At 36.1% G+C, this 15,292-nt stretch overlaps 2 protein-coding genes across 6 annotated transcripts in view; one reads left to right on the plus strand and one right to left on the minus strand.

Moving 5' to 3' along the window:
* Window positions 1-10,591, minus strand: part of LOC108968744 (45 kDa calcium-binding protein) — a 52,689-nt gene extending 42,098 nt beyond the window's left edge. For 4 of the 5 annotated variants that reach the window (XM_018932960.1, XM_018932969.1, XM_018932977.1 and 1 more), the window contains exon 1: window positions 9,921-10,591. The gene's annotated coding sequence lies outside the window, so the exon portion shown is untranslated. The remainder of the gene's footprint in view (window positions 1-9,920) is intronic. The other variant, XM_018933004.1, reaches the window with a different exon arrangement.
* A 1,486-nt stretch (window positions 10,592-12,077) lies between these two features.
* Window positions 12,078-14,535, plus strand: LOC108968316 (BRCA1-associated protein). Its single transcript, XM_018932275.1, has 6 exons — window positions 12,078-12,346; window positions 12,401-12,767; window positions 12,846-13,016; window positions 13,080-13,246; window positions 13,303-13,921; window positions 13,984-14,535. The coding sequence occupies exons 1-6, from the start codon at window positions 12,280-12,282 to the stop codon at window positions 14,291-14,293; spliced, it is 1,701 nt and encodes a 566-aa protein (XP_018787820.1). The 5' UTR covers window positions 12,078-12,279; the 3' UTR covers window positions 14,294-14,535.
* The last annotated feature ends 757 nt before the right edge of the window (window positions 14,536-15,292 follow it).

A 15,292-nucleotide genomic window follows, 5' to 3' on the forward strand; every position in this document is an offset into this window, starting at 1 on the left:
TATGGCAGATATACTAATGAGTATAATTTTAATATAATTTTCACCGGCAATATAATTATAAAACTAAATTTATGACTTATAATATAACCTAGTAAGATACAAATTTGATTTTAATTCATTCACGTTGAATTCTTTTGCAACTTTTTAAGAATAAAGCTTCTTTAACACCTGAAGATAATTCCTTCCATTCCTAATGGCTTCGATCCCTGCAAGTTGCAAGGTTATGGAATGCATGGTTGCAGCGTTGCCTTTCCTTACTTTTTGAGCCAACCAATAAGCACTCAAACTATATATGCAGTGGAACAAAAATTTTGTGCTCTTAGAAATAAAATAATTTTTATTAAGAAAATGTCAACTTTACTACCAAGACATCCTTCTATATAATAAAATATATATATAAAATCCTCTGGATATATTTTACAATCTAAGTTTTAAGTAAGTAACATTATGTAATAACTTACTATTTGCAAATAGCTCTAATCAATAAAAACTTGCATTAATTTTAATCATATGAAAAAATTTTCTATAAAATTCAACCCAAAACAAAATCAGGTTTAATTCATTGGGCGACAAATGCATTTGAGACATAAATAATTGTTAAATATAAAAGCAACGTATTAAATTCTCTTCCTGTTATTATTCGCAAAGAATGTTGGATTTTTGGAATACCAAGTGCGTTGCCTAAATTTACAAAATACACACATTTCGTTTTATGAACAAAATAAGCACATAGCTGCTATGTGAAATTTATATAATAATAGAGACTGAAGGATAATAAAATTCTTATCACATAGCAACAGCAAGCGACAAGTACGAAATGGCCAAAGCACAGCCACCGAGTAAATTTGCTGTTTGACATGGCGTATGAGTAACTGATAGAGCCAATAATATGGATTAGCTTCATACAGCCATTGCACACACATTCTTGCTTTATATATATGTATTTCTCAATACAAATGTACATACATATGTGTGTGTGCAGAAAGCAGTTTACATTCTTTACAAATATTTTCTTATACTATGTACCATTGTACTTCTTCAATAGATTGGCAACTTGTGGTTGTAATAGGTTGGATTATTCAATCACACAATCACAATGCGATGAGAAAACTGTCCTTTCATTTATTGGCACAAGCTGGATAAGAAGTCACACACAGCATTTATGGCACAACAAAAGCATGCGTCTATTGTTTCCTTTTTCTGCCATAAACTGCACGAAGTTCAACCATAGATATAAAAATGAAAAAGGAACGGATTTAATCTTTGTGAATGTCTTTATCTAACTAACATAATAGCCATTATTCCATCCAACAACTCAAAAACTAGAGTCGAATTAGAATAGAACCAATACTTGCACATCGGTTTGTCGTAGGTGAATTTAAAAGTTCCCGGCCTGACACATAGTTGGTGCTACTAGAATTAAATCTATATGATTTTTAGTGAGCCTTTATAAATGCGCGTGTATAAAATTTAGTTATCGTGAAAAAAATGATTCAAAGGATTTTTGCGTGTTTATAATTGCTTTTTGGGGAAAAATACTGCCAACGGATTTCCAGTCATCATATCACTTGGAAAAATCCTCCGTTCTGTTGGCCAGGCATCTCAAATGCTAATGAATATTTTTGAAATTTGAAATTTAGCATAGATGTGACCAACAGTATCAACTTACAGAAAAAATAATGTAGCGATTCGAAAAACACGCGAAATAAACAAAAAAAAAAATCTTTCCTTTGATCACAGTTCCTTTCAATTTGATCACAGTAGTACATGGCTGTATCATTTCACTCAGAAGTCTAATCGACAGTCATCCGAGCGGACTGCATACGATGAATCCGCTCCAATGCATGGACAAACCCAATAGTCGGTTGCCAAGGTATTGGTGACTGTATTATGGGATGCTTATGGTCTACGTTGATAAAGGAAGGTGCATCAACAGCTCATTTGAAAGACGTAAGCGCCGAAAAACGTCCGTATTTGAAGAAAAATAAAGTGCTGTTTCATCAAGACAATGCACCGTGTCACAAATCAATGGCAGAAATCCGCGAATTAGGCTTCGAATTGCCTGCGCAACCTCTGTATTCTTCAGATTTGGCCTGAAAATAATAGTTTTATGCAGTGTCATTTTGTGCTTCTCCAAGTGGGAGTTTTCCAACTGTCTTCAATGATTTCGGATCTTAAAAGTAACATGTTTAAAAAGTATGCAGTACTTTCAGGGAAATATTATTAATATACCATTAAAATATATATATTAATGTGAGATAAAAATAACAAAGACATTAAAAATAATTTTCTCTCCAAAAATGTGGTGGAAAAAGGAAAATGAGTCAATTTAGTAATATTTCAATATTAATTGATGAACTTGATGAACATATACATTGGATGGTCATTAGGTTTTAAAATAGTTTTAATGAAAATCTTACACTAGAATATTATATCGTTCACTAATGTACACTCGGAAATTTCAATTAAATTCCCCGGGTAATTGATATTTAAAAAATATATTTTTCTAAGTTAGTAGGACTGTCCTTTATTAGTATGACAGATATGAGCACGTTGACAGATCGTGACCTGTTTGTTTATAGCGGCTGTTGAAGTCGGTACAACTTAGTATTGCGTTGCGATTTTTACAATGGATACAAATATCGAAAAAAGAATTTGTCTAAAATTTTGTATTCCTAACCAAATATCGTGTGCGGAATCATTGCGAATGTTGGCAAAGACTTACGGTCATACAATTTTGTCAAAAACACAAGCCTACGTATGGTATAAACCCTTCAAAGATGGTCGAGAGATTGTTGAAGACATGCCTAGGTCTGGACGAACTTCGACCTTTCCAACTGATGAAAATATTAAAAAAAAAAAAAAAATGAAGTATATGGTGCTTGAATATCGTCAGGTAAGTGTTAGAGACATAGCTAGAGAGCTCGACATCTCCCGCGAGTCCAGTCGAATGATTTTGGTGGAAATTTTGGGTATGAAACGCATTCTTGCTCAACTTGTCCCGATAAAGCGGTTTTGTTTTAAAGAGAATACCGTAAAGAGGTATCTTTACACATGTTTGATCGTGCGAATTCCTCTTCCACATTCATGGAGAGAATTACAACTGTTCATGAGACCTAGGTTTATGAGTTTGACATGTAAACAAGTCAACAATCATCGGAAGAGAACCCGTTTTCAATCGATCGAAGAGATAAAACAAAATTCGCTGAAGGAGCTGAAGGTCATCTCAAAAATTGCTTATAAAAAGTGTTTCGAGGACTGGAAAAATCTTTGGCATAAGGGTATTATATCTGGAGGGGTTACTGTGAAATCGACAAAATAAATATTTGTGAATAATTAAATATTTTGTATTTTATTTACAATATGCGGGTACTTTTTTGTCACAATGTATACAAAATTTTTGTAAAAAAAAAATATTTGTACTATTGACAACTAAAAAATTAATAACAATTGTTGTAGTTTCATATCTAATTCATTTTGCAAAAAGTAAAAATTTCTGTATTACGAAATTAGTATTTTATCACTTCAACTTCAGTTTTCCCTCTCTTGCTGATAGGCTCTGCATTTTTAACAACTACTGTACTGTACTGTGCTGCGTCTTCTTAAATTACTACATAAAAATGTAATACACACTGCCGTGTTGACAGACTGCTAGTTCGTGGCACAGAATTTTGCACGTCAGCACACGAATCGACCAGCTACGAGGCTGCCTGCGTTGCTAGATTGCTTGACTGATATATTGCTGGCTTGCTGAGCGAGTGGCTGGTGGGTCGGTAGCGCCCGTTTGGCAGCTGATTAGCGGCTGCGATATACTGTTAAGAGTCATTTGTCAGTTCATTTTGGCCACAGCTAAAGCTCAGCTTGCGCAGACATAAATTGGGGTAGAGTAACACTACGCGACGTTTGTGTATGTGTGTGTCGATGGTATATGTAAATTTATTACACATACATTCACAAACATTTCACAGTGGCGCTATGAACATCAACTTACAGTACGATATCTCGCTTACACATACATATGTATGTGTGCATACCTATTTTCTAATCCTGTAATGCATTCTAAAGCAAAATTTCAGAAGCAGCAATATATAAATATAAAAATGGTTTTACGTATACCATGTATTGCATCCATATGAGTTGACTGGGTCTATGCAGTCGGTGTTAAGCTGTTACATAGTTTTACGGGTTTCAAAAAATCGATTTTTTATTCTATTATTAAATGTTACATCACCTCAGAATATTGTCCTAAATTTTATAGTTCATCCGAGTAATAGTTTCGAAGATTCAGCCTTGAAAACGCGTGTTTTTCCTAACTGTGTTTTTGAAGTCGGTTGGCATGATTTCTCGAGAACTACTAAACCGATCTTCATACAATTTGAAACAGGTCTTTGAGATATAATTTTTAAAGACTTGGACGAAGGATTTTTTTTTTGAGACAAAAAATGTTGCGAAATTTTCATTGAAATTTTCATGTTTTTGTAAAAATGTCGGCCAAAAATCCAGTTTTCAGTATTTTTTTCCTTTGTCCAAGTCTTATGTTAAGGTTATAACTAAACTATGTACTTTTTAGATGATCTTGTGATGAGTTATGCTGCCAACGCGAGCGCATTTTTTTCCCGATGGGTCACGGAAAATGGCATCGCAATGACGTGTTCAAAATATTTTTTCCAAAAATTTTATAATTTCTTTGTTAATAGTGTATGTATGCAACAATAAAAAACATTGTAATAAATTTTATTTTTTATATGGGAACAAAATTTGAAAAAAGTTGTTTTTTACCAGAGCAAACTCATGAAAGCCATTAATTTTAGTTTTTTGAAATTACTCGAGAAAGTCTTTTGAATTAAACTTGTTCTTTTCTTCTTCATTTTGCAAGTTTTCTCAAGTTCTTGATACTAAGTGAGTTCTTTACTTCTTTCTTTTGTCAGTGAGAATGCTGAACTATATCGAACTACTATATATATCCTTATAAAACTCTTCACTTCATTTGAAGAATTTTCTGGAGCTTCTTCACCGAACATTAAACGAAGCAAAGTGAAGAAACTGTTAAGTTTTATATCAGTCTACATTTTTATTATACAGACAAACACAGATCAGCTATAATTATTTCCTATTAAATACTTTACTAATACTCAGCCTTAAAATACAGTTAAAAGACACCATAATATGTGCACAAATGCTTGCATCAATGAATTTAAAAGTTTTTTTTTAGAAAAAAGTTCTGGAAAATTCGCTTTTTCCGGCCTTTTAACTGTATACAACTCCTTAAGGAAGTAGGTTTTAAAGCCGAATCGAATTTTTCGGTATAAATTTAAGCTTTTTGTTCTTTTTTTCATTTAATACATAATTTCTTTACATCAAATTATTTAAGTCTTCAAGCCGTCTATACTTAAAAAAAAAAATACTAATCTTCAAAAGTATTCGATACTTTCCAACACTAGCCTAAATACAAATCCTGCACACACACATGCAACTCAATTTGTTTGTGTCCCTGAAAAAGCAATTGTGCCGCCTAGTTAACCTCAACACGCCTGCCTCACCGAACCAGCAGTGACGGCCGGTCTGTGAAACCGTAAAATTGTAAAAAACGTAAGAAGAAAATGCAGCGATAAACTGCGGTGAACATTGGTTGCAGGTGCCACCATATGCAGCCACTTGAGCCATTGTAGCGATTCGTTCTTACGACTCTTGGCCAAAGAGCTTTACATATTTTTATTACACTCTCGAGGTTAGCGCACTTTTTTAACACTTTGCCATATACATACATATATCACATACATGCAAATTATTGAAAAGTTATGGGTAAAGAGATTTAGGCCGCGTATTTCGTTCGATTTGCATTTTTGGGTTAGCTAACAGTGTTAGGTAGATGCTTTTATTGGAAAGATTTATTTATTCAATACAAAAATTTCAACAGAAAACTTGAAATTTGTTTGCTTTTAAATGAGTTTTGCTGATAACTGAACCTGTGACCTTCAGACTGAAAGCAAATTTCCTCATGCGCAGTTACAAAATGTGTTTATAAAGTCAGAAAAAATATAATGGTATATCGTCACCTAAAATACAAAATAACGTGACTTTACTTTTCATAAGTTTGCAGGCGAAGCAAAAACGTTGCAAGAGAAACCACACATATTGAAACAAAATTTGAGCTTCGGTTATAAAATGATTACATATTGGTTTTATCTGACAGTAGAAGCTGAAAGTATTATTTTATTTTATTATATGTAATATAATGTAGGGAATCGTAAGAAAGAAAAAACTCAATTTCGATTTTTTTGATGTTATATCGTTTTACATTTTAGGTGATGACATCTACATTTATGTATGAATATGCAGTCTGTACCTTTTACCACCATACAGTCATGTTTTTTTGTTGGTTATTACAGTTGCTATATTCGGTTTCACTGTACTCACTATTGTTGTTGCTGTACACACTACCGTAATTTTATATCGCTGCCGACATTTGCCTGCCATGCCTAGAGTATAATTTCCAGCGTTACAACATCGACTAAGGTGGTTGGTAGCTTTTGCACTGCTTCATCATCCTCATCAATATTTTTCCCTTTTAACTTCCCTTCCGTTTTCCGCTTTCTACTTTAATGTCAATGTACTCAGCGCCACCATGTTTTTTTTTCGGCTCCTTTACATTCATATTTATAGCACGTTTGTCATTCATGTTCTTTACCTATGTGTATATGCATGTGTTGGTTTATGTCGTTATAGGCGCAGTCGTGCGTGTCTGCAAAGGTTCCGATTCGAAGTATCTATTTCTGGAAATTCGTAATAACGTCTTCCTTTGTGAATTGTGAATAACCTGTCAAAGCGTTAATCAATAAACAGTTATGCGATTTTGAAGTCACATTCATGCTTGCGTGGTATAATTAACATTCGCTCTTCTCAAACCACTTAATCCAAGGTGCAGCCGACAGAGGAAGTAATGTTAATTGAGAATTTATTTGCTGAATTTGTGAACATGAACTACTTCTGCTTAGATGCCTTTCACGCCTGTTAAATTGGATTCATAATCATTAATTATTTTACAATAAGTGCTCAAGTTTTCCAAGAAAAAAACAGGTTAGAGGTTTCTTTAACGTGTTATTATTAAGCTATAAAGTATGGCTTCGAATCTTGTAATCGCAAGTGGATGTAAAAGAAATGATAGAAACCTCGTTCATTAAACTGAATATAAAAGAAAAAATGAATTGGCTTGTTTAGAAATTTTACGTTAAAAATTGAGTATATGTATGTATATACAGTAAATCTCAACAAGTTTAAATTTTTCAAAACAAATTCCCATTGTAATTGTTATAGATCCAAAGTAAAAATCTTTCACACAACACGGTCATTGCGGCGCCAGTTCCGGTGACCCATCGGATAAAAGGTACACTCGCGATGGAGGAAGATAAAAACTGAAATTGGATTTTTGGCAGACATTTTTACAAAAACATTAAAATTTTTGTGATGATTTCGCAACACTTCACTGTCTCAAATAGTTGTAACCACAAAAAAAAAAAAAAAAAAAAAAAAAAAAAAAAAAAAAAAAAAAAAAAAAAAAAAAAAAAAAAAAAAAAAAAAAAAAAAAAAACACTACTTACAACTCTTTAAGATCAGTTGAGTAGTTTTTGAGAAATCTTACCAACCGACTTCAAAAACACAGTATCGAGAAAAACGTGTTTAAAGACAACGCACTTAGCCGCGCTATCCTCGAGCGTACAAGAGTGTATCTCCGAAACCATTACTGGGGTCAACTTGAAAACTTAGGATAATTTTCTAAATGTGTTATAGAAATTAATAATACAATAAAAAACCGTACCACACATTTATTTGTAATAACTTTTACTTCCACAAAAATTGTTATGGCCTTAAGAGAGTAAAACTTTTCATTGCTGGTCCAAATAAGTTGTGAACCATCAGATTTAATAAAAATATTTATACCTGATATAGAAACCAAGCTTACATAAATTTACAACAAACTGAATGTTAGTAAAACGTTGAAATCAGGATTAAATAATATATATGAAAAAATAATCGAGGTCAATTATATTTTTTTTTTAATTTTTGTTTTTGGAAAGAAGCGTGCCTAATTTTTTTCAATTTTATTTCCACATTTCTAAGTGATGAATAAAATTCCTCATATACATATGTAATTTTTAATCATGTTTTGAACATATTCATTAAAATATATGTGACGTCATTCTTATTTTCTGTTCAATTTGGTTGGAGTATAAAGGAATTCAAATTATGATTTCAAACAATTTTTCTAGAACGAATTATACTTAAAAGATCGTAACAAATTCAATTAATTACACCTTCTCTAATTTCAAATCCCCTTTTCAGTAAATGAGTAAATTTCTAACGACACATCATATTTTCTTTCTACTTAATTTAATCAAACTCAACATGCATTATGCTTTCTTCAAAAAATTTATAAAATTCAGCTTCTCGACGCGATTATCGGTCAAAAACCGGAATATTTTTTTAGTAAATGTGTTGAGTTTACAAAACCTCGTCGACGAATTTGTTAGCCAGACGCTTATATTGTAAAGGATTACGCTGGTATACCAAAAATTTCTAGTTCAATGATACTTCAGCAAGAGGCATTCAAACTTTTACATTACGCTTGCGCTCATTTCTTACTACACAATTTTCCTTTTCATTGACTTATCATTGAAGTGTCTGCCATTTTGTGCCTTTTTGCCGCTATTTTACAAGCTTTTTCCGCAAATGCACATTTACCGTACGCTTCATGCTTTATTCACTTAATTTATTAGATATACTTTTATAAAACTTATTTACCCGATGCTTATTACCAGCCATCGACATTCCATTGACAAGCATTTTAAATATTTATCAGCCACAATGCAATCACTTACTCATGCTCTTAAGCACGCGAGTACGGCGGTGTTGGCGATGTGCAGTGCCCATCAACAATAGCAGCATGCAACACACACACACATATGAGCATATCTAGTTGTTACCAGCAACGAAAGCAACTGCACTCAGCTAATGCTAGTTTGCTTAGTTAGGGCTTCTATTATCCTACCACGACGTCGCGCGCTTAAAAACCCGCATACACACACATATCTACATATGCACGCATATATATGTTCATATACCTATGCTAACTGTACGTCTGTGCCGTTGCATTTTTCGCGCTTTTTCGTATTCGCTCATGGCATTACGTATCCGCCACGGCGTACCTTAGCCGCCTTATTGCCTTCTGCACGCTTACATGCACGTGTATATTTCTGTGTGTATGTGTGTGTGCATTTGTTTGAGTTCTGTTTTTAGTTTTACAGCATTTTTCCACCTTTCAGCTAATGACTTTTCGCTGTTTCCCTACTTCCTACGCCGCTTGTCTGCCGTTAAGTGCGCTGCTTCGCTTTCGGTCTGATTTAAACTGAATCTTGCTTACTGGGTTTTATTACTTTTCTGCTTTGGTTCACTTTCCGCTATTCGCCTCTTACTTTGCTATCCTTCACTTGTTAACCTTATTCACCCGCCTTTCTTTCTCCTGCCCTTCAGCCAAACATTGCCTCAACTTTATCTGTTTCCTTCACTTTTCACCTTTGTGCTACAACCACGCCGTGCCCTCTCTCTCACTATCACTCTCTCATTGCTTGTGCTTTGGCGCTGCCATCACCTGTTTCCACCTTCCGACCTTCCGCATTCCCTCTTTGCAAACCCCCCTGCCGTTGGTACACTCGTGGCTCGGACGCTTGTTTGCTTTTGCTGCTGTGTGAATTTCTAATTTTCTTTTGTAATTAGTTAATTAACTAATTAATGAAGTTTGTGTTTAAATTGTTTGCGCTGCACTAAAAACAAAAACGAAAAACGAAAAAAAAAACACTGAACAAAAATAAAAACAACTCAAAGCAGATTTGCAAATTGTGATCCGCCATCCGCCATTTATTTACCTCCCACTGCAGGGCCACATTCCCTTGAGTCCATCACATTTTACAACTTTTTCGCATAAACGACTGCTGATTTACTTGTTGTCTGTCTGCGCTTGCTTATACGTATTTTTTTTGTTGTTTTCATCGACTCAGGCTCGGCACTTGTTGTTGTTAAATTGCTTCAGCTGCTAGGCTAATTAAATGCAGCCAAACAAAGGAGACAAACGCACAAATGCAAAAACCTGCAGAATGAGCCGTTATTTTACTTATTTTGCCCTGTTGCCTGCTCTCTTTCGCTGTTGTTGTTATTTTTTCCGCCTTTTGTTTTCACACTCTGCAACAACAATTGTTGCAAATCAGACACTGTATAAATTTACTACACAAATCACTCATTCATAACAAGCTCAACACACAGACACACCTCCCCACACACGTCCGCATGTGTGCTCGTAAGTACTCACTAACGGTTGCTACGCGACGCGCCACTAGCCCACACGCTCGCAAAACAACAGAGTCGAAATGATAAACCGCACAACTACAACAACAACTCAACGGTGAATGCAACAAATAGTAGCGTTACATCGTCACACTCGTCCACGGCACACTGCTACCGACGGCACACTAACAGTACACTTCGTCATCGTCGCGCTTCATGCGCCATCCGCAAGAGCAACTACTACAGTATGTCCAAAAACAACGCCGCACCAACAGTTACTGCCAGTAGAAGTCGTCGCTGGCGCCGTGTAAGGCCACTGAAACGCCTCAATGCTGCTTGGCTCTGTTGTTGTTGCGGCGCTGCCACGTTGAACAGAGCCGAACTGGACATGTGTCGGCATTCAACAACAAACAGAACCCTCACACACGTACCAACCCATGTAAACTTGTAGAGGCGAATCGCTGTTATAAAGCAAGCAAGAGCAATGTAAAACAAGAAGAAGCAGGCTGTAGCGCAAAATGTTGTCCAACACAACAACCTCGCCGACAGCGACTACGCAAGGGCAACATACGAAAGGCAATTTGTACAACAACAATGAAGCCGACGTGAAAACGACAACGAACGGAAGGACGAGGCCGAGGAAGGACGTGGCCGTCAACAGCACCGTTAACGTCAGCTAAGGGAGCTTGATTGCAGTGATATTAACAGTGTGCTATCATTACATGGCCACAGAGTTTTATGGCATTGACGAATAGTTGTATGAGCTATATTTCAAAGAATTGAAAGCATTGTAAGCTTCACAGTTTTGATTCTTCATTTTCACGAAATTATAATAATAAATTAGCTGCTTATACATATATTTTATGAAGTACACAGAATAACAGACAGAAACTCGTAGAGATTATTGATGGCTTTAAATTACTTTGTACAATTACTCTGGAACAACCAAAATAACTGGAGCTCAGTATTATGGTATTTACTCAACCCAAATATTTCTACTACTTCTGAGCACGTTCTCTTGGAAATTATTATTTTATGCTTTCTGCATAAACGTTCTATAAGCCTTGAAATGGCTTTATGTTCCAAAAGTACATATGCAAAGTTGGAAAACCTATTTATAAGTCAGTCGAATTTCATTTTTAAAGTGAACACGGTCGAGAGAGTATAGACGTTTAAAAAATGCCTGCTCTATAATGACGTCACACACTTCATTCATTCTTTGTTTTTCTAACTTCTGTTAAAGAACTGTTAATATTCAAAATGAATATTTATTAGGATATTGAAATTTTTAAGATTAATCACTACTATATGTCCACTTTGATTTAACTCAATTATGTAAAAAAGAAGTTTCTTTTCAACATAAAATTAATGGTTCATTAGTGCAAAAACGGAAAGTCCATTTACATAGCTAATAGCATCAATTCGCTGTTTGTAGTGTATTATCTCTATTATCCATACAATATTATAAACACAATAAGCACACAAAATTTCAAAAGAACTCTATAAGTTATAAAATATCTAAATACATATCGAACAGGAACACAAACACATTGTGTTGCGCGCCATCTATCAGGCAAAGAAAGAGTACTGCCAATTAAATTCTATACCGCTAGGAAAGCAACGCTGTGTTTATTTTGTTCAAAATTTTGACGTTCACTATTTATTTGCTCTGTTTTTATTCCCACTTTCGCAAAAATTTGTAAACAAAAGCTAAAAATTGTGAATTTCATGAGGAAAATTTAAAAAAAAACCTTTAAAAAAATTTTACGAAAGAGCGTTGAATCACAAATAAAAATTTTGGAAGAAAAAAACAAAGACAATTGTGCGATAAAGTGCAGAATATAAAATCGCTGCTGATTCCGAAGTAACTTCGGCAAATTTTAGCTTTGTATTATTGGTTAAACATAAAGGGTAGAACGGGAAATTGTCTAACATCAACAACAAATGCCAAATCAGGTTTCATTGTGCATCGTAAAAATCGAAATTGACCCACAGCTGAGTGAGGACTTTGGTGCGTAGTTTTTATAAGCATTACGAAAGAATATAACTAATTATTGACTTACAGAACCCGGAGCCACGTCTGCTGAACATCCCACTAATCCGCGCATGCTAAAAGAACGTGAGCGTGATCGTGGTCTGCGACAAGCCAACCAGATTGTAATTGAAACCTACACAAATCGTTTGTTGGCAGACGCCGACGAGCTACAGCTTTCAGCAGCTGAAGCACATCAGCCAACACTTGAGGGTGAAGCTACTGTACCGATTGATATGAGTGGCGAACGTAAAAGGGATTTGCGCTCAACAGCTAGTGGTTCACGTGAAGCTACACCGCTCGAAGAAGGACAATGTGCACCTGAATTTCCCAAAGAAATTGGGTTCTTCTCCGGAAATCCGGAAGTTACCAATGGCATTGTGCATTTATACAAGAAAAAGTAAGCTAAACTATAGATAGATTACCACTTATTTTTTAAACTAATTCACCTAATTTGCTTTTTAATATAATATCCCAGTGAGCGTAAGGAATTAAAAGAGGGACCATCCGATAAGTTATGCTTGTTGGCGGTGCCCGCCAGTGTAAGCTGTCATGACTTAATGGGCTTTGTAGCGCCCTGCCAGTCGGCGATTCGACACATACGCATTGTACGCGACGGAAGTCCCAACCAATTTATGGTGATACTAGAGTAATTAAAAGGAACATCAAAACCGTACTTTGAACTCAATTTTAATTACTATACATTTCACAGATTTCGCTCGAATGCAGCAGCCTTAGAGTTTTACCAGTCGTACAATGGCGCCGCCTATAATTTGTTGGAGCCCGACTCTCTGTGTCATGCCGTATGGGTGTCGGAAATAGAACGCGGTGGAGATGGTGTGCCACCAGCTGGTCATACCGAACTACCCAATTGTCCAGGTATATTAAACTCTTTTACTTGTATCGTTGCTTAATTCGTTTTAAATTTAACACAGTTTGCTTGGAGCGTATGGACGAAAGCGTTGATGGCGTATTAACTATACTATGTAATCATGCCTTTCATGCTAACTGCCTTATAAAATGGGGTGATTCCACATGTCCTGTTTGTCGTCATGTGCAGACTCCCGAGTTGCTTGAGAACTCTGTTTGTATGGAGTGCGAGGGTACAGATTCCCTCTGGATTTGTCTGATTTGCGGTCACGTTGGTTGTGGTCGCTACCAAGGTGGTCACGCTGCGGCACATTATCGTGCCACGAATCACACTTTCGCCATGCAGTTGGGTACGTCTAGCGTCTGGGACTATGCTGGAGACAATTTCGTACATCGTCTCTTCCAAAACAAGACCGATGGCAAATTGGTGGCTACTGCTAACGACGAGGGCGAAGAGAAAATCGATTCAATGCAACTAGAATTCACATATTTACTCACCTCGCAGTTGGATACGCAGCGCAAATATTATGAAGATCGCTTAGATCGCCTGGAAAAGGAATGGCGGGACTTCAAAGCCGGTGCTGACAACGACAGCAGCAAAGTGAGCGCTTTGGAGCAAAAAGTGCAAACACTAACCAAGGAAAAGCAGATATTGGAGCGCAAGCTGACACAAAATGCTACAAAGTAATAGTCACAATAACTTAAATATTTAAAATGAATACACGCATATTTTATATTTATTGCAGATTGAAGGACATGCAAAAGCAGCTCGCTGAGGAGCGTGAATTCTCCAAAACGTTGCAAAGCAATCATAGTTCTTGGCAGACCAAATATGCAACACTTGAAAAACAATACAAAGAATACAAGGAGGCACGCGAAGCTGAGCTGAATGATGTCAAGGAGCAACTGCGCGACATTATGTTCTATATGCAGGCCCAGAGCAAAATTGCCGATTCCGAGCTTAAGGATGAGATTGTTGGTGGCACGGTAGTGGTGCCTGAAGCAGAAGCAAGCACCTCCGCAGGAAAAGCGGCCAGACGAAAGAAGAAGTATTAATTTTTATAATGGCCACAGCCTTTCCTTGGCTCAACTTCTGCTTATTGTAGACTATAAAGAAATTTCATTATAACTTAAAAGCATACAGACGTAAAGTGGCTGCTATTTTTCTTATGTAAGCATTTAAAAATATAATATTGTAATATGAATGCTAATCAAATTAAATAGCTTTATATAAACATACATACATACATACTTATAGACAAAAATGAGAAATAAACCTTTACATATCGCTTCACAAAGGACTGAACTTTTCTTCACCTAACGGTTGTTTATAACACGAAAGACAAAACGAAAAAAAGAAGTTCTCTGATAAATTAATGATAAATTTTTCTGCATTAATTTGACATCATTTCAAGTATGTCTGGAAAGTAATAGAACTGATATTCTTCCGCCACGAATGTACTTCGGAGCGTGTGCTCACCGACTGGATTCGGTAGAGGGCGTTCCCGAAAGATGCGCTTGCGTCCCACGTACTTAGTGTACTACTGCAGTACATCGTGTATTAACTTTATAGCTGTGCTCTAAGCTACCGAATGGGTCGGCGGAACGCCAGACGGCCTGTAGTAGCAGGTTAGTTGCGAAATAAGTTTAAACGTATAAGCAATCACCGATGACGTCCTCTTAGAAATATGTTTTCCCTTCAACACGCAGAGGTGTGATGAATAATAAAAATATCCAGGGTCGACGGAACTATAGTGGGCGGCTCCCTGGTCAGCGTCTGCTCACCAGGTTACTTGCGGCTGTTAAAAGAACTAAACTTAACCGGTACACAACGTGGCGTACTGGCAACGACTTCTCTGTTGTTAGTATGAACAGGGTGATGTGAGCTTGCTCTGCCGTTACAACAACAACAACAACAGCTTGCTCTGCCGAGGTGTTAGCCTTGCCGTTTGCCTGTAACCAGCCCCTTCGGGCTCTGGTCAAGAAGTGTGGATTGGGTTAAGATTAGTAGGGTGCGTTGTTCCGGGCAAGCGCTAATCCGTACGTCTTTTTCAG

This window comes from Bactrocera latifrons, unplaced genomic scaffold (assembly GCF_001853355.1).
Source record: "Bactrocera latifrons isolate USDA-ARS-PBARC rearing strain unplaced genomic scaffold, ASM185335v1 scaffold_103, whole genome shotgun sequence".
NCBI lineage: Eukaryota > Metazoa > Arthropoda > Insecta > Diptera > Tephritidae > Bactrocera > Bactrocera latifrons.